Source organism: Podarcis liolepis (genome assembly GCF_965112155.1).
Source record: "Podarcis liolepis genome assembly, chromosome: 7".
NCBI lineage: Eukaryota > Metazoa > Chordata > Lepidosauria > Squamata > Lacertidae > Podarcis > Podarcis liolepis.
This window is the reverse complement of record NC_139561.1, coordinates 52,202,447-52,224,188: the sequence shown is the minus strand read 5'-3', so window position 1 is coordinate 52,224,188 and position 21,742 is coordinate 52,202,447. Positions and strand designations below refer to the sequence as shown.

Below are 21,742 nucleotides of genomic sequence, written 5' to 3'. Positions count from 1 at the left end.
CAGACTCCATCTACATACAATATATAATGACTATAAACTTTCCGGCGCTCTGGCCTTACCTCCATCTTATTCCCTAGCTAAAAAAGCATACAAACAGGCCCAGAAATCGGCCAAACGGGAATGGCATTTAAATCGCTGGCAGACTATAATTTCTGCCTCAAAATCTCATAACTCCCGGAAATTTTGGTCCTTAATAAAGGGAAGAAACACGAAATACCCCTTAACGGTGATCCCGGCCCCTACATGGGAGCAGTTCCTGAGAAAATATTTCTCAGTGGCAGAAGCTCCGGCCACTCACTGGAGACCTTCTAATCCCCTTCCCGTCTGGCCCAATACCGACCCTGCTGAAATCCTAGAATTGATAGCTGAGCTGAAAACTGGTAAGGCCCCTGGGCCAGATTTGGTCCCTGTTGAGGCTATAAAGTTACATTCTACATGGTGGGCAGGGATTTTAGCTAAAACGTTTGACGCAATAAATGCCACGGGCTTAATACCAGGAACGTGGAAGGAGGCCATTATAATTCCTATCTACAAAAAAGGCCCTCCCGGTGACCCAGGGAATTACCGGAATATCAGCCTGCTATCGTCCATTGGGAAAATATATGCCCGTTTTTTGCTGGCAAGGTTGATGAAATGGTCAGTTGAGGCTGACCTGATTGGGCATGAGCAAGCTGGATTTAGATCAAACCGATCCACAACAGACCAGGCAATTATTCTTTATCACTTAGCCCGGAAATACTCGACACCTCGACGGGGCCAACTTTGCGCAGCCTTCATAGATTTGAAAGCTGCGTTTGATAGTATTCCGAGGCAATTACTATGGGATAAACTTGCCTGCTGGGGAATAGACAGAAGGCTCCTGTGGCTTATCTCCCAACTTCATGCCGGGTCCGTGGCCAGGGTAAGAATATCCCCTGCTGGAGACCTAACTAACCCAGTGCCAGTAAATAAGGGTGTACGCCAGGGTTGTATTTTAGCACCTCTTCTTTTTAACTTATTTATCAGTGATATGAGGAACCCATTAATCGACTCACAAAAATTTATCCACACCCCCCGTATAGCAGATTATCGTTGTCCTTTACTTCTCTATGCAGATGATGCGGTACTACTCTCCTACTCCAGAGTGGGTTTAAGGAGGGCACTAAAGATTTTTGTGTCATATTGCCATTCTAATCATCTGTCTATCAACCACACCAAGTCCAAAGTACTGATATTTTCAAGGAGTCGAAAATTATATTCATGGAAATTGGAGGGCACGAAAATCGAACAAGTACATAAATTTAAATATTTAGGAATTTATTTTCAATATAATTTAGGGTGGAAAGCGCACGTTGAATATCTTCAAAACAAGACAAAAGCCCTATCACACTCCCTCCTCCGTTTTTTCTACTCTGAGGGGGCCTTATTCATCCCTGCGGCCTTGAAAGTGTATAGCATCAAAGTGATGGCCACAATGGCCTATGCTGCACCTTTATGGGCTGCCTTTGCAAACCTCTCACCTTTAGAGTCGCTTCAAAGCCAATTCTTACGCCGACTTTTAAAACTACCAACATGCGTAAGTAATGCGGCTATTCGCTTAGAAATGAAGATCCCCTCAGTGGAGTTAGTTTTATGGAGGAGAGTTTTGATTTATTGGATATCCCTATGGCATAAACTCCCGAACCACTATCTCATTCAAAGCATGTGGCGGGATGTCTTCACAAATTTGTGGTCAGGAAAAATCCATGCCAAATTGCTGTCCTATGAGATCTCGCCCACGGAATTGCTCAAACTGGATCTAAACGCGGCAAAAAGGTGTATAAATCAAAGGCTGGATGATGTGGAGCTATACCAAAATTTCTTAGCTGGTGGTGGAGCCTGCTCGCCGTTAAATCTCGGCATAACCCCTATCTATCGTGCTCCGTCCTACTTAACATCGCTTATAGCCGCATCTCACCGATATGCCTTCATTAGAGCCAGGTTCAATGTTTTTCCAACAAACGTGCTGAGACATAGATTCACTAAGGGCCAAGTCCCTTCAATGTGTGCTTGTGAAATGAAAACATCTGAATCTTTACATCATGTTATGTTTATCTGCCCTATGTACAGTTCAGCTCGTGCTAGTATACTAAACTCCATAATCCAGCCTATGGCTGACAAACCAGTAGACCTACAGCTTGCCTGGGTTCTTCAAGATGTAGATCCTTATATTACTCTACAGGTTGCTAAATTCCTAACAGCCGTCCTCTCGTACAAGAGACGGAATGGAATGTTAGCTGATTATTGATAGTTATAAGAATTTTTGATATTGACATCAGACATTGATTTTAGCGTAGTGCCTAAATTTTTAACTTTAATCTTAAATTTTTTTGTTTTGATTTGCCAATATTTGTCCTTGCGAGCTGTGAATTGTGTTATATTACTTGTGGCTTGTACGAGTCCGCTGTTTTATTTGATTTGTTTTGTGTGTTGTGCTTTATGATGGGCGTAAAGCCGAATAAACATTTTGATTTGAAGGTGTGATTGGTGGGAGGGGGGGAGGCAGGGTGAAGCATGGCCACTGCATGACCACACAGGTGTTGCTGCAGTGCAGCAAAATGTATAAGTAGTATTAATCCAAAAAGCCAAGTGCTCCTTTTGTGTCTCAATAGTATACAAACCATAGCAAACTCACCTTTGACTTGTTTTCTTTCTAAATTTGCCAGCTATGAGTGAGGACAAATATGGTGAAGACACCTATACTGTGAGCAGTGTGCCTCCACCTGTAGCCCCAGTATGTACTGTATCTCCTGCTCAAGGATCAGTGCTCACCAGCTTCTCCATCTCCTGTCATTCTCCCTGTCTGGTGGATCAGTGCCTTCCAGCTGACATCTCCTCACTCACATACTGCTTCTACCTGGAGACAAGTAAGAGTCAGGGGTGGCTGCTTGCATTCACTGTTTGTCTAAGGTTGGTTCTGGTAGCTGAATTCTCTCATAGGGATGGCATGTCAGTGTTTAGTGGGGTTAGAGGCAGAAGTGGTGTAACAAAAAGGGTGCTTCTTACTTTTATACAGTAAGTTACATTCCAGTAAAAGGCACATTCTGGGCATCCATCCAGGTAAGCAAGAGGCTATATATATATATATATATATATATATATATATATATATATATCTGAAATAAATAAATATACAATAAAATAAACATTCACAATTACAACATTCAGAATATAAAATAAACATTCACAATTCAATGACACATCCCAGCCTAGCAAAAGTATTCTAGAGGGTGCAGAGCAGGGCCAGGGGAAAGTGTGTCCTAGGAAAGGGGTGTGGCCTAGAGGGAGTCTCGAGGGCCAAATAGAGAAGCTTGGAGGGCCACATTTGGATGCTGGGTCTGTGGTTCCCCACCGTTATGCTAAGTGGTCAGGTTCTACAGTCCACAAGTAGCTTGTAGTAGCTAAGCTACTACTAAAGTGTGTAGAGGTGAAAATAACATTCAGAAATGGGTCATATCGGGGCAATTGTTTTGCAAAATTGCATAAGAAATGTGTGTATTTGGAGAAATTCACACTAAAATGAACTTTCATGGTGAATTTAAAAAATAAATCACAAGCTGATGGGGAACTGAACTTAAGGCTGGAAAAATGAGAAACCGAAACTGAGAAATTTGCTCCTCCCTACTCAGTTGTAGGGCATTGTAGTCCAGCAACAACAGTAAGGCCACAGGTTTCCCACCCCACCCTGTGTTAGAACCACTGGCTATAAATAGAAAATGACAAATAAATGTTCATCTGGCCATTGCAATCCAAGTCTAGATCAACACAGATCAAGAAATGCACTGCTGCTGCTGTCAGACTGGGTCATGGAAAAATTGGTTTCCTACTCTGTCACCTTCACCAATCTCCCTCCCTCCTCCAGATTCTCTTCTACACTGCGGACAAGAGCCTGTCCTACCTTCAGTTTATCTTCCACTTGGAGAAGCAGACAATAACTTTCTTTTATGGATTAACATTGGTGTGAGCAACGGCTATGGTGACACTGTTTATACCAATGCCACTGCCAGGGTAGGTGTGACTTCACTGGCTTCTGCTGTCTGTGCCTTTGCTATCTATATTATTATCTTCACATTCTATACAGCCATCTTAAGGTGATGTTCAATAAACACAGTTAAACACACACACACACACACACACACACACACGTAAATACATTTAAAACAAAACTGAGGCCGTACAAAATAGACACTCAAGGCAAAGACATCCACTCACCCTTGTGGTGTTGCTGGACAGCAGAGTCTCCCCCAAGAAATCCCAGGATTGGCTTCCTGTCCTGATGGGAGGAGAGGGTGGCTAAGGTGGTCGCTGTATTCTGGGGCCGGGTAGGAATTTGTCCACCAGGCAAATTGTCACCAGCCTGTTGGTTTTGCCTACCTCATAGCAATCGTCACAACTTGGTTGGGTATTGGGGCAATATCAATCTGGGATGGAGGGGAGGTTGTAGTCTCTGCCTGCCCCTCCAAATGCTGGACATCCCGTTAAAGGGATCTGGGGTGTGTGGCCATGTTTGCATGCCCAGCCGGAGCCTAGGACCATTGGCTCTCCCCCAGACACCAGTCTATATTTGATGTAAGTCTTAGGAACCCCTGTGTGGATTGACCATTGCGTCACTTCTGGCAGGCAGGCTGGAAGTATTTACTTGCCCCATGCCCAAGCCAAACCTCTCTCATCTGTATTCAATAAAGTTGTGGCCTGTTTCAATCCATAACCAGTCTCAATTGTCTTTCATTTCTCTGGGGGTAGAGGACTGGGGAGAATGACGACTGGTCCTGCAACCATTTATCCAGCTGCAATATCTTGTCAAAACAAAACTGTCTTCAATTGTTTCCAGAAAGTGCAGCCCAGTGAGTGGTTGTCTTTTCTCCACAGGAAGGCTCTGCCACAGAACAGATAGGGTGACAAACCCACACAGTTCAGGGGCTTGATCTGGTCCCCCTGAACACCCCCCCCCAATATACCACCTAATATCCCTCCTGATATCCCACCTATTTTGATAGTGGGATGAAAAGCAAAGCAAAGAAAGTACAGGTGACACAGCAGGTGGGTTTTTCTCAGAAAAGAAAATTCCACCTACTGTGTCTCCTCTATTATAGAAACATGTTGTCAACAACCCATTTACAATATTAAGCCCCTATCTGAAAACTTTCTTCTCACTGAGAACTGTTGGTGTCAGAGAACTGATTTGGATCAGGACTATAATGAGATGAAAAGCTTAAAGCCTTCTGCTGTATATCATGGTCCTGGCCTCAGCCTTGAGCATCTGCATCTGCTGTTTGTTTTCTAGCCACACAAGGGCTAAGAGGAGGGGACTAAGCCTAAGAATAACAACACATCTACTCTGGCATTCAGCAGCAAGAATGTCCTTGGTGGTTATGGAATGAACAACACAACTGTGTGCATTTCCCCCTTGCTTTATCAGGTTCAACATCAGGACATAAGCAGCGGAAACCAGACCTTGCAAGCCATTATTTCAGAAAAATCGAACACTATCCTCAAAGGCGAGAACAACAGCATGACCCTGTTCCAGCTGTACAAGTCAGTGTCTTCTGTCCTTAATCTAGAAACAAAAGAAAAGAGTGTTAATTCATCTCTGCGGACAGATACACGGAAAGAGGTTAGCTGCACATATTGCATCCTGGAACCATTTTTGCTCAGGAGCCTTTGGTGTGTAAGCAGCATTTGTATAGTTTAGCTACTACAAGCTACTCATGGAATGTAGAATCAATATCTTCTGGTGTCATTGCTTGATCTGGGCAGACCACAGGTGCTTCCCCTCCCTCTCAGCTGTGGGGGCATAAGGCTGGCCACACCCTCTGTGACATCAGCACATTTTGCCCAATGGTAGTGACCCCTATGTAAACCCCCACTCAGCTAACAGCATTAAGAGTTGGGTAGGAAAGAAATAATTGTTTTAGCTGTTTACAACCTTTTCACCAACCAGTTATTTTAACGATTCCTCTGTTGTTTTTAATGGTGTACATATTGTTGTACACTGGCCTGATATTTTATGAGAGGGCAGTACATAATTACTTTTATAAATGCATATAAATTAAAAAAAACAGTGGGTCATTAATTAAAAGCTAGCTGGAATAAGAGCTTTACCACCCATTAAAAGATGGGAACATGGAGTCTAGCAAATCTCCACCAGCCCCACAATCCCAGCCCCAGCACCGAGAAGGCTCCTTCTCTCTTGCCTGCACACAGGATCTCGTATACAGGCACTACAGAGAGCAAGGTCTCCAAGGCCTGGTAGGCTCATGAAGGAGCAGGCAGTTTCTCTGACAAAATAAAAACTATTTAAACTTTTTTTAAAAAAAGGAGTAGCAGGCAGTTTCTGAAAGGCAACCTGGCCCTAAGCTGTTCAGTTTTAAAGCCAATACTCACACTTTATGTTAATCCTGGAAACAAATAGATAACTACAGCAGGTGGAATAAGTCTGCATTTATATGCTCTGATCTTCAAATGCCAGCAGCATTTTGCACAAAATGAAGCTTGGGGTCTATTTCCAAAGTTGTCCCCGCATAGACACCATTGCAGTAATCTTGTGTGAAATAATGAAATTACAACTCATCCTGTTAATGTGTCCTTTGCTAATAAGCAGGATATCCCTCAGATATGGCCTTGTTCCCCAGTTCCTGAAGCATTGTTTGGGTTTGGAAGCCAATTGTCACAAATAGGGTTTGTATTATTTTAGTGCTTTGGGGATCCAAATCCTATCTGGCACTGCCAAAATGCCTCTAGATGTGCAAATAAAAGAAGCCAGAGAAGTGTAAAGAATTGTTTAATTGGCATTAATAATGATCATTTTGAAAGTCACGGGGTAGCTGGTACTTATGCTCAAAAAGGCTACATGTTCATCTCACTAGGAACTCTTGTTATTGCAAACGGATTTATTCCACATTCATAAATTCCCTTCACTCTCATGCAGTTAATATATTCCTCTATTTATATGTTCAACTGGAAGATAAACTGCGAATTTGCAATTAGAGTGAATTTCAACTCAGATTAGGCATAAAAACCACTTCCCACCCTATAATTTACAGTAGGGGTGGGCAGACTTTAAGCTTGGTGAGGGTCTACTTTTTCCCATTGGGACTCTGAGGTCCCCAATTGAAGCCAAGTGCAAAATCTCGGCTCAAGAAGGTGCACATAGAATTGCAAGGCAAGATGCCTCTGAGCACATGCAGAGTTTAGGAATTTGTTTCGGTAGCAGAAAACGGCTCACATCCTAATTATTTAACCCACAAATCTATTTCTGCTTTCTCAAGCATTCTTGATTTCTGCAGCCCAAATGAGGAGGTGAAGGGCATGGGAGAGAAAGACTTTTGGTTGTTGCTATTGTTAAACCATTGGGAGCCGGAAATTCTATATGTATATTTTTATTTAAAAGCATTTCTAAACCACTTAAAAATCTCGAAGCTGTGTACACTATGTACAATATAAAAACAATATCCATTAAAACAAAAATATAGGCTAAAATCAATAGAAAGATATAAAAATATAAAAGCAGATTTAGGAGATTCATACACAAAACCCAGGATCCTATCTTATGGCAAACAGGGAAAGGCTGCGCAAAAAGATAAGTCTTTGTAAGACATCTGAAAGAGGAGATGCTTTATGTATGGCTGAGGGACAGACATTCCACAGAACAAGGGCAACAGCTGAAAATGCCCATTTTGGAGTCACCACCCTATGATAATCAGTAGCATGTTGCAAATCACAGGGTCACCAATGCACAGTCTCTAGATGCAGGTCTTCGTCTGGTGCCTGTGAAACCCTGAGCCCCCAATTTCACTGTCCACCTGATCCTGGAGTGGCAAGGGTGATTTTCTTGCTTGAAAAGTACATAGAGGAGGAAGCTGGAAGGGACACCCTTTGCCACTTCCTGCTTTCCCCACTATGTGCTTTTCAGGGTCCAGGTTAATTCTACTGGATCTGATGTTTTAGTCAGATCACATGGAAGTGTGAAATGTGTCTCTGCACTTTCTCTTTTTGTGTGTTGGGGTGGGGGGATGATCCAGGGGGAGATAAAGGGAAGTGATCAGAGTGGATGGTACCCATGGCACTCACTCAAAAATCCAGATGTGCCCATGGACCTAGAAAGGTTGGCAACTTCTGTACTAGTTGATCCTGTTCTTCCAGGGGAGGGTCTATTAGAAACAAGACAATAAATAACCAGTATTTATAGGGTCTCTAATGATCTGTCTTTGCATCCCCAGCTGCGAGAGCTGATGCTGACGACCCTCTCTGCTGTAAATGTAACATCAATGCAGACGGCTCTTAAGATGTCAGAGGTGCTCAAAGAAATCACTTACAGGAGTGAAGAGCTCTCTTCCTCTGCGCAGGTGAGTGGCTAGGCAATGTGCATTTCTTCATAACTGCGTGTGGTTCATGCAAAGAGGCAACAGTTGTATTGACAATGTGAGAATCTGAGATTAGTGGTGCTTTTAACAGACTGGTAAGGGGGGGGGGTTGAAAGTGGGGTGGAGGGAGGGAAATTGAAGGAACTATTCTATGATTAATTCTTAGAAGAAGGCAGTACTTATAAAACTGTCAATCACCTCTTTGGTGGCCTTAGACAACTGGAGTTGGGACAGAAATTTCACAGAGGAAAAGAAATCCACCTATGACTGATGGAACCCTCCACCTTGTACCAAACGTAAGAAGAGCCTTTCTGGGTCAGCCAAAGGTCTTCCTAGTCCAAGATCCTGTTCTCATATTGGCTAACCAGGAGCCAACAGCCCTCTCCCCACCTGTGATTCTCTGCAACTGGTATTATCAGTAACATACTGCCTCCAACAATGGGGGTAGAACATAGCCACCATGCCTAGTAGCCCTTGATAGCCTTATCCTCTATGAATTTGTCTAGTCCTCTTTTAGTAAAGTAAAGGGACCCCTGACCATTAGGTCCAGTCATGGCCGACTCTGGGGTTGCGGCACTCATCTCGCTTTACTGGCCGAGGGAGCCGGCATACAGCTTCTGGGTCATGTGACCAGCATGACTAAGCTGCTTCTGGTGAACCAGAGCAGCGCACGGAAATGCCGTTTACCTTCTCGCCGGAGCAGTACATATTTATCTACTTACACTTTGATGTGCTTTCGAACTGCTAGGTTAGCAGGAGCTGGGCGACAGGAGCTCACCCTGTTTTAAAACCATTCAAATTTTAAAACCAAATAGGTGTCCATCATCGCAGCCTTTTTGGGAAACAGATTCCATAGCTGTGTGAAATGTTTTCTTTTCTTGGTCCTGACTCTCCCAATGTTCAGTTTCATTGGATGGAAGCAAAACGTGTGTGTGTTGAGTACCCCCTGGCAGAGGGCCCTCACCAATCTACAGTGGGTTTGTGAGAGGTGCTACCCTGTCATTTGCTTATCACCTGAATTTGAGAAGAAGGGAGCTATGAAACACCTGCTAGTTTGTTCTCTTTAGCCTGGAGAGCTATGTCCACTTAGAGGCCTCTTTTCTCATTCAGGTGGAAGCCGGTAATACTTTGAAGGATGTCAGTGAATCCTTGCTGATTGTGAATGCTGAAGATGGCGAAGATGACCTGAAGCGCAAGGAGGCTGCCAGCTATCTATTCAATGCAGTGAGCAACGTCCTTGAAGCTGCTGTGCAGAATGGGACAGAGGATGCTGCTGCACCAGAGACTGCACAGGTGGTCACTTAACTATGAAAGGTCAAAGAGCTATGGCATGCAAAAGTATATATAGCATATTGTGACTATGGAAGGGTGTCATGGACTGGCTGGACACACAGAGCAATGGTGGGAGGCACCAGCTGGGAAACCATCAAAGGTAGAAGGTTCAGAGTGTGGTTTCTTTCTTCTGTCATAGAGTTTGGTATCACTGCAGCTTCTAAACACCATTGAAAACCTCCAGAGTGCTCTCTTGATTGGGAAGTTGCCTGACAATGAACCCATGGTGCTCACAGCCCCCTCTGCAGCTATGTACATCAACCGGTAAACAGATTTTTGCTATACTGCTTTTTCATCACCCTCCAGAAAAATGTAGCATAACTGCAGCAACTATCATCCCATTAACTATGTGGCAAGGCAACAACCCTAACAACAAAAATGACTTTGGATTTTTCAGTGGGGAATTTTTCATTTGTAAGTCAGTTGAAAGATCGGAGTCAAACAAGGTTACCCAGAAGGGAATGTAGCCCTCAGGCTCAGAAAGGTTGCCCATCTGTGATGAAGACAATATAGAGCTAGATGGAACAATAGTCTGACTTGGTTTAAGGCAGCCTCCTATGCCTTCTGCATTGTATGCAGGAGGTCCTGGATCCAATCCCCAGCATCTCTAGGTAGGGCTGAGAGAAACCTGCCTGAAACTTTGGAGAGCCACTGCCAGTCAGTGTAAACAATACTGAGCTAGATGAACCAATGGTCTGGCTTGGTATAAAGCAACTTCCTATGTTTTGGTTCCTACTTCTGTGATTTTCTCTTCTTTGCTTTCATCTTTTCTGACTTTTTCCTTATCTTTCTCTGGAAAGGTTGCAGACAGACAACGCAGACAGCACATCCATTCATATCTCTGACTCCAGCTCTGCCAGCTTCACTCTGCCCTCTGCCTCTTCTCTCAGCATCTCAGGAGACAGAGACGAGACAGTGGACATCAGGGCAAGTGTCCCGTTTTTACTGCGCTTTAGCTTGCTCTGGGAATTCATTTTCTTCCTTTCTTATTAAGGCTTTTATTGGCTTTAATAACAATATAAACAATGGGACTATAGAAACTGACCCACCTGTTCCCCACCTGCCCAATAAAGGGTGGAAAGGGGGGGGGAGGAAAGGTGTAGGGAACTAGAACAAACAGAAATAGGAAGTACATTTTACAAAGCTAAGTACAGAAAAAGAATACAAAAGAAAAAGTTCAGGTGCTTTGAGAGGCAGAAAAGAAGGAGATCAGCAGAAGAATTTTTATGCATTTGCATTTTGTAGGAATTTCATCTGGTTTTGTATGAATGTGTTGATATTGTATTTTACTTATATTTAAAAAATGCTGGAAGTTGCTTGGAGACATCTGTGTAACAAGCAACTAGCAAGTTAGAAGCAGAAGAAGCAGAAGGAGAAGAAGAAGAAGAAGTTGTTGCAGTGGTAGCACAATGGAGGTTTTTAAACATAGATTGGATGGTCATCTGCATTATGGGGGGTTGTGGGGTCCCTTCCAACTCTACAGTTCTATGATTCTATGATCAAATCTTTTTGGTTCTTAAAAATCTCTTCCTGTAGATGGTGAGCTTGTCTGTGAATCCCTTTTCCACAAGTGACAGCTTTGATATCCATGGTGCTGTGGGAGGCCTCTCCCTCACCAGCCTAGATGGACTGGTTATTCCAGTTAAGAACCTTACAGAAGACATTGAGGTAATTTTCCTTGTGTGCATTTCTGAAGGGCAGGACCATGTGCTTTTCTAAAAACAGGCCACTTCGTTCATTCATCATTGCTAACTGTATTGTGATGAGGGGAGAAGCCCAGCCCACCCAGGCTTGGATCCAACATTAGTCTTACTTATAGTAAAGCCATGGAAATTGGTGGACATTATTAACTAAGATTTAATTTAAATGGGTCTACACAAAGCAGGACTTAGTAGGCTCCAAACCACAGTTCCCCACCCCTGGCCTATGGTCAGGGTGATGGGAGTTGTAGTCCAGAACCATCTGGAAGGCCACAGGTTAACCACAGCATCCAAGACATGGTCTTAAGGCAGAGCTTTCAAACTTTTCATGTTGGTGGCACACTTCTTAGACATTCAATACTTCTTAGTAATTCAGTTTTACTAGGAAATCGGAGGTTAAATTGACCTGTTTCCAGCCCTGGGAGGAGCGCAGGGAACATTTGCCTGACACACCTGCACACTGCAGCCAAGATACTAACGTGTCACAACACACGGTTTGGAAAGCTCTGTCTTAAGGTATTGATGCAGGCACCTTGCTGAAGCCAAACAAGTCTGAATTTGGGCAGTGCTTGGCTTGAGACTGCCTGGGAAGGGGAAACCCCATTAAAGACATCTGGAGTTCCATAGAAAGAAGGTGGGGTAGAAATTTGATATATAAACACCCACACACTTGCATTTATACTTCAGCTGGGTCTCCCTGCTTGATGACAGCATAGGTTTTTAAAAAATTATCAGGGTTTGGGGGCATTTCCAGAATTGAATTGTTGGCATTTAATGCAGATAATGCTGCCAAGGAATTCAGCAACTGACAATGACCTGAATGTGTTGAATCTGGGAAACTTCGGTGCTCTCCAAGTCAATGTGACTTCAGTAAATGCATCTCTAGTGATCCATCTACAGCTGGACCAAGACATTCCACTTATCCTATATTTGGGATATGGCTATCACCCCAACGAGACTGACTATGAATTGATGACACGCCTTCCTCTCAACAGAAATTCAAGAGGTAAAAATAAACACTCTGATAGAGGTCCGGTTGCTTGCTCATAAACCAAAGGGTTATGTAAGCCTGTGTGAAAACTAAAAATCTTTCATGCAGGTTAGTTTGAGAATTAAGGGGTTTGTTTATAAAACCTTACTTGTCTGGGAAACCAATTGGAAGGTGGTAAAACCATTGAGAAAGACACAAACTCTAGGCAATGTTTGCAAGTGCTTTGTGGCTTGGGCTGTAAGGGGCTTGGGTAGCCTGAGGGTACCAGATGAAAGAAAGGCAGATCAAAGTGAGTGTCCCAATGACAAGGAAGACAGCACTCCAAAAAAGGAGGAGGAGCTGCGACTCTAATGCAAGAATCTTTAGAGAGAATGTTATGTTGAGAGACTGTTTAGTCTGAGGGAAAGCTGGGTGCATTTAACCTCTTTATTTCACTATACCCTTGTTGGTCCATTTGGGGTTTGCAATGTGTACATGTAATCTTTCTTACTTTACAACCTTTCCCACTAAGAACAACATTTTAATCTTTTTAGTTGACTTTTAATCGTGACTTATAAAACCTTTGTGGTCTCTTGTTAATGTTTCAAAGTCATGTTTTAACCACGTAAAAATGTTATAAATAAAGCAATAAGCATTGCTTAATCTGATCATACTTCCCTAGACTTCAGCTCAACCACATCTGTTCCAGATGTTGTATATTCCTGGATCCTTCACCCGGAAGACCTTATTTTTGGAGAAGGGACCTACTATTTCATTGTGAGACCAGAAACAGAACTGGAGTCCATGGCCACCCATGACATAAATGTTTCTGTCACTTGCTTTGTCTCCCAGTGTGTATTCTGGGATGAGCACCAAGGGAACTGGAACAGCTATGGATGCCACGTGAGTAGACAGAATATAATGCAGCGGAGGGGCATCCTGAGTAATGAAATTTGGGGGAGGACCGCAGCCTAATGGTAGAGCACCAGCCTAGCATGCAGAAGGTCCCAGGTTCAGTCCCTGGCATCTCCAGGTAGGGCAGAGGGAGACTTCTGCCTGGAATCTTGAAGAACCACTGCCAGTCAGAGTAGGCTGTATTGAGCTAGACAGAACAATAGTCTGGCTCAGGATAAGGCAGCTTCCTCTATTCCTATAAGGGGGGAAAAATCTACTCACAAGGTTTGCACAAAGCCACAAGCTTGTGAGTGGGTATTTTTGGATTCTTATAGGAATGTAGGGATAGATAGGTGGTCATAAAGACAACTATTCCTTGGCTTGCAGGTTGGCCCCAAAACAAACCCCAATGGCACTCAGTGTCTCTGTAACCACCTGACATTCTTTGGGAGCTCCTTCTTTGTGATGCCAAACTCCATTGACGTCAGCAGAACGGTGGAGTTGTTTGCCACCTTTGTGGACAACCCTGTGGTGGTGACAACTGTGGGCAGCATCTTCCTCGTGTACCTGCTGGTTCTGATCTGGGCCAGAAGAAAAGACATCCAAGATGACGCCAAAGTAAGTCTTGTTCTCAGCTAGAACTTGTCTCCCGCAATATGAAGCTGTTATCACCTGAGAAAGATCGGTGAAACAAGACATTATCTGGAAGCTGTTGGTTGCTTAGAGCTTCCTGCACTCAATTGGAAGCCACATCAGCCATGTTGGACAATCGGCTTCCAAAAAACATTCACAAACCAAAACACTCACTTCCGGGTTTGCGGTGTTTGGGAGCCAAAACATTCGAGTCACAAGGCGTTCCAGAACCAAGGTACAACTGTACAATAATAAATATTTTTACACTGTGTGGCTCTTTGTCATCCTTGCTGAAATGTACACTTTGCAACTGTAATAGACTTTTGTCTACTTGATCGTAAACTTCCTCTCGTTAATACGTTGATGTTACAGTCTTGTGCCTTTTTGGCACATTTTTGTACTTGTTACATAGAGCTGTGCCTTTGTATATGACTTGTTTTCATACTCCTTTAAACTGCCCTGAAATCTCTTGAAGAAGGGTAGTTAAGAAATATTTTTTAAATATGTATTTTTGAGATGGTGCAAAGAGGAAGAGGTAATCAGCATTCCATTTGAGGACCCTATGTGTTTCCTTTGAGGTGTGAATAAATTATGGGGTGAGGTGGGGAATCGGAGCTCATCCCTCAGCAAAAAAACACACCTGGTCCTATTTCCAGGTACATCTTAGATTCAGATTTAGTAATCATTCTCCTCTTCCCTGCATTGCATATCTTCATTCGTCATTTGCATGTCTTTGCTGATGCTGCCATAAAATCTCCAGGTGAAGATAACGGTGTTGGAGGACAACGACCCCTTTGCTCAGTATCGCTACCTGGTGACTGTTTTTACCGGACACCGTCGAGGCTCAGCTACAACCTCCAAGGTACCAATGGGGTCCTGGGCATTGTTGCACACAAGTAAGGAGCTGTAGCTCATGCCTGAAACCCTGGAGGCTATAAGTGCAAATCATAAAGCAGTAAATAGTGAAATAGCCCCTGGTCGTGTTCATGCACACCTGCATTTGCTCTGTTCAGACACCTATTCACAGCTCAGGATTTGGTGGCACGCAAGTACAGTACAAGCATGAACAAATTGCTATTCCAGGTGACTCTGACCTTGTACGGCCAGGAAGGGGAGAGTGAGCCACACCACCTGGTGGACCCCGACATGCCAGTCTTTGAGCGAGGAGGAGTGGATGTCTTCCTACTGTGTACACTGTTTCCACTCGGGGAACTGCAGAGCATCCGGCTGTGGCATGACAATTCAGGAGGCAGCCCGTCCTGGTATGCAAGGGGCAAAGAGATGGAACAGGGAAAGGGTCATCCTTTAAACTAGGGCTGGGAAAGAGGAGCCAGCTGATAGGCTGGATGCTGAGCTCCCCCATGGGCAGTAGCAGCCACTGAGACAGAGCCGGGTGAGGAGATGCTGCTCACCTGTTTTCCCAATATGGAGGTTGCTGCTGGTAACTGAGAGGGAGAGGGGTGAAGTTGGCTTGGTAAATCATGGTCAAGAGTGGATTGGCTAGGGTGCCCAATTGCATAAGAACAATCACTCATGGCACAAAATACTGCCGTGGGGGCTCTGGTGCACTTGTGTTGTGCGAATCTATCCCAAGTCAGTGCCGCTAGCTTCTTTCTGTTGTTTTTGTTCACAGGTATGTGAACCGTGTGCTGGTTCAGGATGTGGCCATGGATCAGAAATGGTATTTCCTCTGCAACTCTTGGCTAGCCATTGATGTCGGAGATTGTGTCCTCGATAAAGTGTTCCCCATAGCTACTGAGGAAGATATGAAGCAGTTCAGGTATGTTAGGCTGGACCAGAAGGAGCAGTTTCCTCTGGCTGCTTTGGCCCTACCAGAAATGCTTCCCCTGGTTATGAAGTAGAGAGTCCCTTGCACATGGGTTTTGTTGGTAATGCAGAAATGTGTGTGTGTGTGTAAGTAAAATAGTGTAGTGGGGTTGGTATGAATGCTATCTTTGTGTCCCCTGCAAGCCTGTGGTTTTATATCTGTAATTCTATAGTGGAAGGAACTACTGAAGCAGTTAAATTAATGGCCACCAAGACGGTTAAACATCTTTTTACGTGACTGAAGAATTGGCCAAGTATAGGTTTGTTGCCGTAGAAATGACTAGCTAGTAAAACTTACAGAAGGAGGCGGAAGGTCTTCTCCCCACGCCCTGGCCCCCTGGTTGGAGGTCATGTCTTCCTAGGTGTAAGAGAACAACAAGCCAGGGGCCAGTCTGGGAAGACAGATGCTCCTCGCCCAGCTAGAGATTATTAACAGGGTGAAGACTACAAGTCACACCAGAACGATTTATGCGACTCTGGTGGTTTCATTTGTCTGTGTTGTCATGAAGCCATGTATCCACAAAACAGTCTTACGTTTTAGCTTAAAATAAATGTTACTCGTGGTCCAGCCTGACACCTTCTTTGCTCCTCTGCAGCAATCTGTTTTTCATGAAGACCTCAAAGGGTTTCCGTGATGGGCATATTTGGTACTCCATTTTCAACCGCTCACCACGCAGCTCCTTCACGAGAGCCCAGAGGGTATCCTGCTGCTTCTCACTGCTTCTGTGCACCATGCTGACCAGCATCATGTTCTGGGGTGTGCCTAAGGATCCAGCTGACCAGAAAATGGATTTAGGTAACTGCATGCCAGCCTCACCACTTGAATTGGAACTGTGGTGAGAGCTAAGACAGAATGATGAACAAGGAAGGGGTTCTATAGATCTGAAGGGTTCTTCTTGCTTTGGATTGGCATCGCTGCTAGGTGACTTTAAGCAGGCTGCTACTTTGTTCATTTCTTTAGTTATTTGGGAATAACCATACTGGCCTACTCTGAAGGGCTGTTTGCGAGATTTCTGAGATTATCCATGTGAAGCACTTTGAGTGTGTGAAACCTATATAAATGCTTACTAGAAAGGCTTTCCAGCATGCATGGCTCAGCTTCTTAAGCAAAGAACATGGATTCATCAGGTCAGAGTGTTGACATACCAAATTTTGCAAATGAAATGCCTCTGTAATGAACCACATTTGGGATTTGTATTAGGAAAGGAGGATAATTTGCTTGGAGTATGGAATGTTAGGTAGGGAGGAATGTTGCATATATGTTTGGAATGTTGGAGTGTTAAGGTATGGAATGCTGGGACTTTAATAGGAATTTAGCTGGTTGCTGTTGCAAGAGGGTGGAGAGTAGAAGGAATAAGCAGAATGAGAATGGGTTTAGGAAAATAGTAATTCTAATGACTTTCATCCCAGTCTTCAGTTTTCTGTCAATTTGTTTTTATGCCTGAAAGAAAGACTCTGTTGTTCTAGAAGTACGTATTAGGTCGTTTCTCATTAAAATGCAAAGAAAATGAAAATTCTAACTGATCCCTAACTGCAAAGCCTCTCTTCTACCTGATGTTGCCAGGTAAAATAGAGTTCACGTGGCAGGAGGTGATGATTGGCTTTGAGAGCTCCTTCCTCATGTTCCCCATCAACTTGCTCATCGTCCAGATCTTCAGGAACATCCGGTCTCAGCCTAAGAAAGAGAAGAAACCAGGGAAAAGTGGGCGAGTGTCTCCCGACCTACCTGCGCCTCTGCACCAAGCTACTCAGAATATGTCACTCACTCCGGAGGCTGTGATCAAGGCAAGCCACGTGACTATACAAAGCTGCCTTATGCTGAGTCAAACATGTTTTGCCTACAGAAGGTGCCATCTCCACTTAGAAGGGTCAGGGAAGGACAAAAGCAGAAGGTCGCAGTTTCAAACCCCAGCACCTCCAGGTAGGGCTGAAAACAAGCTCCTGCCTAAAACTCTGGAAGCCACTGCTAGGCAGTCTTGAAAATATCAGGAAGCTTCCTATGTTCTCTGTTTGAGACCCTGCCAGTCAGAACAGACAATACTGACCTACATGAATGAAATAGCCTGACCTGGTGACAAGGCAAGCTTTCATGTTCCTGTTGCTCCACCTGACACTGGGGACTCTGATGAAATGGTTTATAAACTCTCCTAAATTTAAATAAACAAACAAACAAGACTCTGGGCATGATGATTTTATCCACCCACACCCCCATTCTTTAAAGTGCAATGTGTATTTCTTGATTTGAGAATACGGTAAACTGCGCTTCTGGTTTTGCAGACTGCCTTCCCTCTATCTGCTGCATGGGGCCTGGGATTTCTGCCCCAGAATCGTCCCCTGATGGCTCCACTGCGCCTGTGCAATCAAGGGCACAATGCCTGAGCAGTATAGGCTCAATTTCATGATAATATGTAGTCGCTCCTCTCCTCCAGCATTTTATTTCTTTGGAAAAGGAATTCAAGTACTGGTAGATTGTGGGGTGTTTCTGGTAGATACTGGTTGATCTCTGGATCTCCTTCCCCCCAAAATAAAAAATAACTTAAAAAGCTCAACAACTACTGCTTCCTCAAAAAAGCTCAACCACTCTGGCTTGCTAAGAAAAGCTAAACAACTTTGGTTTTCCAAAAAAACACAACAACTTTGATCCATCTAATGACAATGGGTAGAGCACGGTCAGTTTTTTAATACTGTGAGTACATCACAATCTGTTGGGAGTTGGACGTCCCTCGTACTGTATATAGGAACAAAGGAAACTGCCTTATACTGAGCCAGACACAACAGTCCATACAGCACAGTATGTCTACACTGACTGGCAGCTGCTCTACAGTGCTTTCAGGAAGGGTTCTCTCCCAGTCCTAACTGGAGATGCTGGGTATTGAAACAGGGGCCTTCTGGAAGCAGAGCAGGTGCCCTACCACTGAGCTATAGCATGTCCCCTAATTGCAAGATTCTGTTCATCTTTCTTTTTGGGTAAGAGGGGGGTGGTTTGTTTTGTTTTTAAGGGTTTGGGCCTGGATCAAGGTGGGGAAAACCTTGCATGTTTTCTGCATGAAACCAACACAGATGGCATTTTCATAATTTTGGCAAATTTGGATTTTCCCTCCCATTGCCACCATATCTTCCATACAGGATATCAGGCGAATTGCCAACTCCCTGTTCAAAACCCTCAAGGCCCCACTACCTTCCCCAGACCCTGATTTTGGCAAATCGACTGACATCAACAAGCTCTTGGCCTTGGTTGAGGACATTATCTGCCAGCAGAACAGGATCGGACAGGAATTTTATGACGAGAGCAAGAAGAAAGATGATCCAATTATCATCACCCTCGGCTTGGTGGATTTACAAGGTAAGTTACAAGCTGGCAATTTCCGATGCGGCAAAATTCCGGTAAGTGAAGGTGATAACAGCTCCCAAGGACACAGAACCATCTGGCAGGCAACACGGTCCTAGTGGCTGACATGCTCACTCTCTGAGACAGTTCACCAGGGCCAGCCTGAGACATTTTGCTGCCTGTTGGGGCAAAAAAATCTTAATTTCACACATATATTCATTGGGTTGGAACTGCTGGTGGCTGACCAGGAACGAGACCTTGGGATTCTAGTGTGTGGCAATTGTGAAAAAGGGGCAACTTTCATGTTAGGAATGATGAGAAAAATAACTGAATATAAAACTGCCAATATCATAATGCCTTTATACAAATCTATGGTGTGACTACATTTGTACTGTTCTGGCCAACTTAGAAAGCACAGTGTAAAGTTGGGAAGGGTTCAGGAAAAGAGCAACCAAAATGATTGAGGGGTGGAGCAACTCCCTATGGGGAACGTTTGCTGCCTTTGAGGCATTCTAGTTTACAGAAAAGGTGAGTTCAAGATGACATGCAGGAATCACAGGTAAGGAGTCCCTAACAAGTAGCCATCCAACCTCTGTTCGAAAGCCTCCTGTGAAGGAGAGTCCGTTCTACCATCAAACAGCTGTTACAAATGATGGTGTTCTTTTAATTTCCAAGTAAACAAGTTTTAGTTTTCCTCTCCCTCTAGAAAAGACAAGGACTCCAACTCCTGAAAAAGGAGTGGGTGAAAGGCTGAAGCATCGAGACTACAACCGCTGCCTCTACATGCAGCTACAGCATGTAGAAATGGAGATGGAGTTGTTGGGGCCTCATAGATTCCAGAGCCCACAAAGCTACTCCCAGGCTGTGAGGCAGGTTCGGCACATGAAGGACTTCCTGGAAAGCCAGCTGTGCTCTGCAGCATCCATCAGCGAGAGGTAAAATGATGAGTTTGGGGAAGGTCCAGAGGCCTCATGCCATTGCCCATGCATTTATCTTACATAAGAACATTTACAAGCTTTGCCTTGTTGACTTTTTCCTCATAGGACTCCTATGAGATGGGTCTGTTATTCCCAGTTTACAGTTTGGGGAAGGGAAAACTGAGGCCAAAAATCCACCATAAGGCCACAGGTTGTACTCAGCTAAGCTTTGCTCAGATTAGACCTACTGAGATGAATAGACCTAAATTAATCATGTCAACTGATTTCAGTCTAACCAAAATGTCACAAAGCAGCGTGCAGGCTTTTGAGTTCACTAGAACACTTCATTAAGCTAGACAGTAAACAGAGTGGGGGAGGAAAACGGGGTGGGGAGAATGAGAAAAAAAAAGTTAGCTCATGTAAAGTCATGGAGTCTGCAGGGTGGAATTAAGATGTTTTAAGATGGAATGAGGGACAAGGAAACAGACATTCAAACCCCTGTTTTGAGAATATAAAATTCAGTAGTTAATCTGTCAAGAGGTTTTTTTATCTAAGACCACACAGTGAGTGAATGACTGGGGGATGACAAGGACCATATCCCTACCATACTTTTAAAGCACTCTTACACACTTGTAATCTTTTTCATTCAACATTCTGCCCCCTCCTGGTTAAGATGCTTATTTAGCATTTTTTACCACTGCTTTGAGCTCTTGTATATGTCATGTAACCCAGCTTTCTTGCTTCACCAGAGGCTCACCAACTCCCAGCGTTCTCGGAGATGGCAAGAAGGAACCAACACCCAAAGGCCTGCCCTGGTGGTGTGTCTTCATTGCCTGGTCCCTGGTGGTCATCACCAGCGGCGTATCGGGATTCTTCACAATGCTGTACGGGCTGCATTATGGGAAGGACAACTCCATCAAGTGGCTGATCTCCATGGCCATCTCCTTCTTTGAAAGCCTTTTCATCACACAACCCTTAAAGGTAAGCTCCCTTAGGAACATTAGAAAGCTGTCCATCCAGCTCAGTATTGTCTGCACTGACTCCAGGGTTTCAAGCAGGGGTCTTCCACAGCCCTTCTTGGAGATTCCAGGGAGGGGACCTGGGGCATTCTACATGCAAAGCAGATACTCTACCACTGAAGACTGCCCTTCCTTTTCATCACAGGCTTTAGTTACATAAGGTTCAATGGCAGAAGCTCCATTTACATGTGTGCACACAAGTGGGAATGTCAGTGAATGGTCACAGCAGGATATTCAGGGCTTGGAAATGAAGAGGAGATCTGCATTGCTCACCAAGGGTTTTGTTTCTGTGGACCACTTGCAGAAGGGATGCTATGGGCACCTCTGGATATGCACTTTCATTCATCTGATTTTATCTGCTTGTTCCTAGCCTAAGGCCAAATCAGGGTACCAAGAGGCCATCTAAATATATGTGGGAAGAATTGCAGGGCTTTGTTCCGTCTTTTAATTTAATGTCTATACTACAAATGTAAACTGGTTTTAAATCTCTTTAAGCATGAGTCTGAACAAAGAGAAGCCTGGAATTTTTAGTTATTGGTTTAACTATAGAATTGCTGGCACCTTCAGAAACCATAGTTCTAACGGTGCATTATCTTAATTTGATATGTGCAAGGCAGCCTTCATTAATCAGTGGCATACTATTTGTGTCGTCTTCAGAAAGAGTGAAACAGATTCCTGGTGGCCAAATTTTCCAATATTCCACAGGCTTCATCTGCATTTAGAAAACACAATATCTTTACT

At 44.0% G+C, this 21,742-nt stretch overlaps 1 protein-coding gene across 1 annotated transcript in view; it reads left to right on the top strand.

Moving 5' to 3' along the window:
* The window catches only part of LOC310711136 (polycystin-1-like protein 2), a gene marked incomplete at its 5' end in the record, with an annotated part of 50,845 nt that overhangs the window by 13,909 nt on the left and 15,194 nt on the right, over positions 1-21,742 (top strand). Inside the window, 19 exons of the mRNA XM_083512605.1 lie at positions 2,685-2,885; positions 3,881-4,026; positions 5,438-5,632; positions 8,238-8,363; positions 9,492-9,674; positions 9,853-9,977; positions 10,514-10,640; positions 11,250-11,381; positions 12,194-12,419; positions 13,066-13,286; positions 13,665-13,895; positions 14,671-14,772; positions 14,994-15,172; positions 15,544-15,690; positions 16,334-16,533; positions 17,302-17,522; positions 18,864-19,080; positions 19,772-20,000; positions 20,732-20,963. Coding sequence (XP_083368731.1) covers positions 2,685-2,885; positions 3,881-4,026; positions 5,438-5,632; positions 8,238-8,363; positions 9,492-9,674; positions 9,853-9,977; positions 10,514-10,640; positions 11,250-11,381; positions 12,194-12,419; positions 13,066-13,286; positions 13,665-13,895; positions 14,671-14,772; positions 14,994-15,172; positions 15,544-15,690; positions 16,334-16,533; positions 17,302-17,522; positions 18,864-19,080; positions 19,772-20,000; positions 20,732-20,963 — 3,440 coding nt within the window. The remainder of the gene's footprint in view (positions 1-2,684; positions 2,886-3,880; positions 4,027-5,437; positions 5,633-8,237; positions 8,364-9,491; positions 9,675-9,852; positions 9,978-10,513; positions 10,641-11,249; positions 11,382-12,193; positions 12,420-13,065; positions 13,287-13,664; positions 13,896-14,670; positions 14,773-14,993; positions 15,173-15,543; positions 15,691-16,333; positions 16,534-17,301; positions 17,523-18,863; positions 19,081-19,771; positions 20,001-20,731; positions 20,964-21,742) is intronic.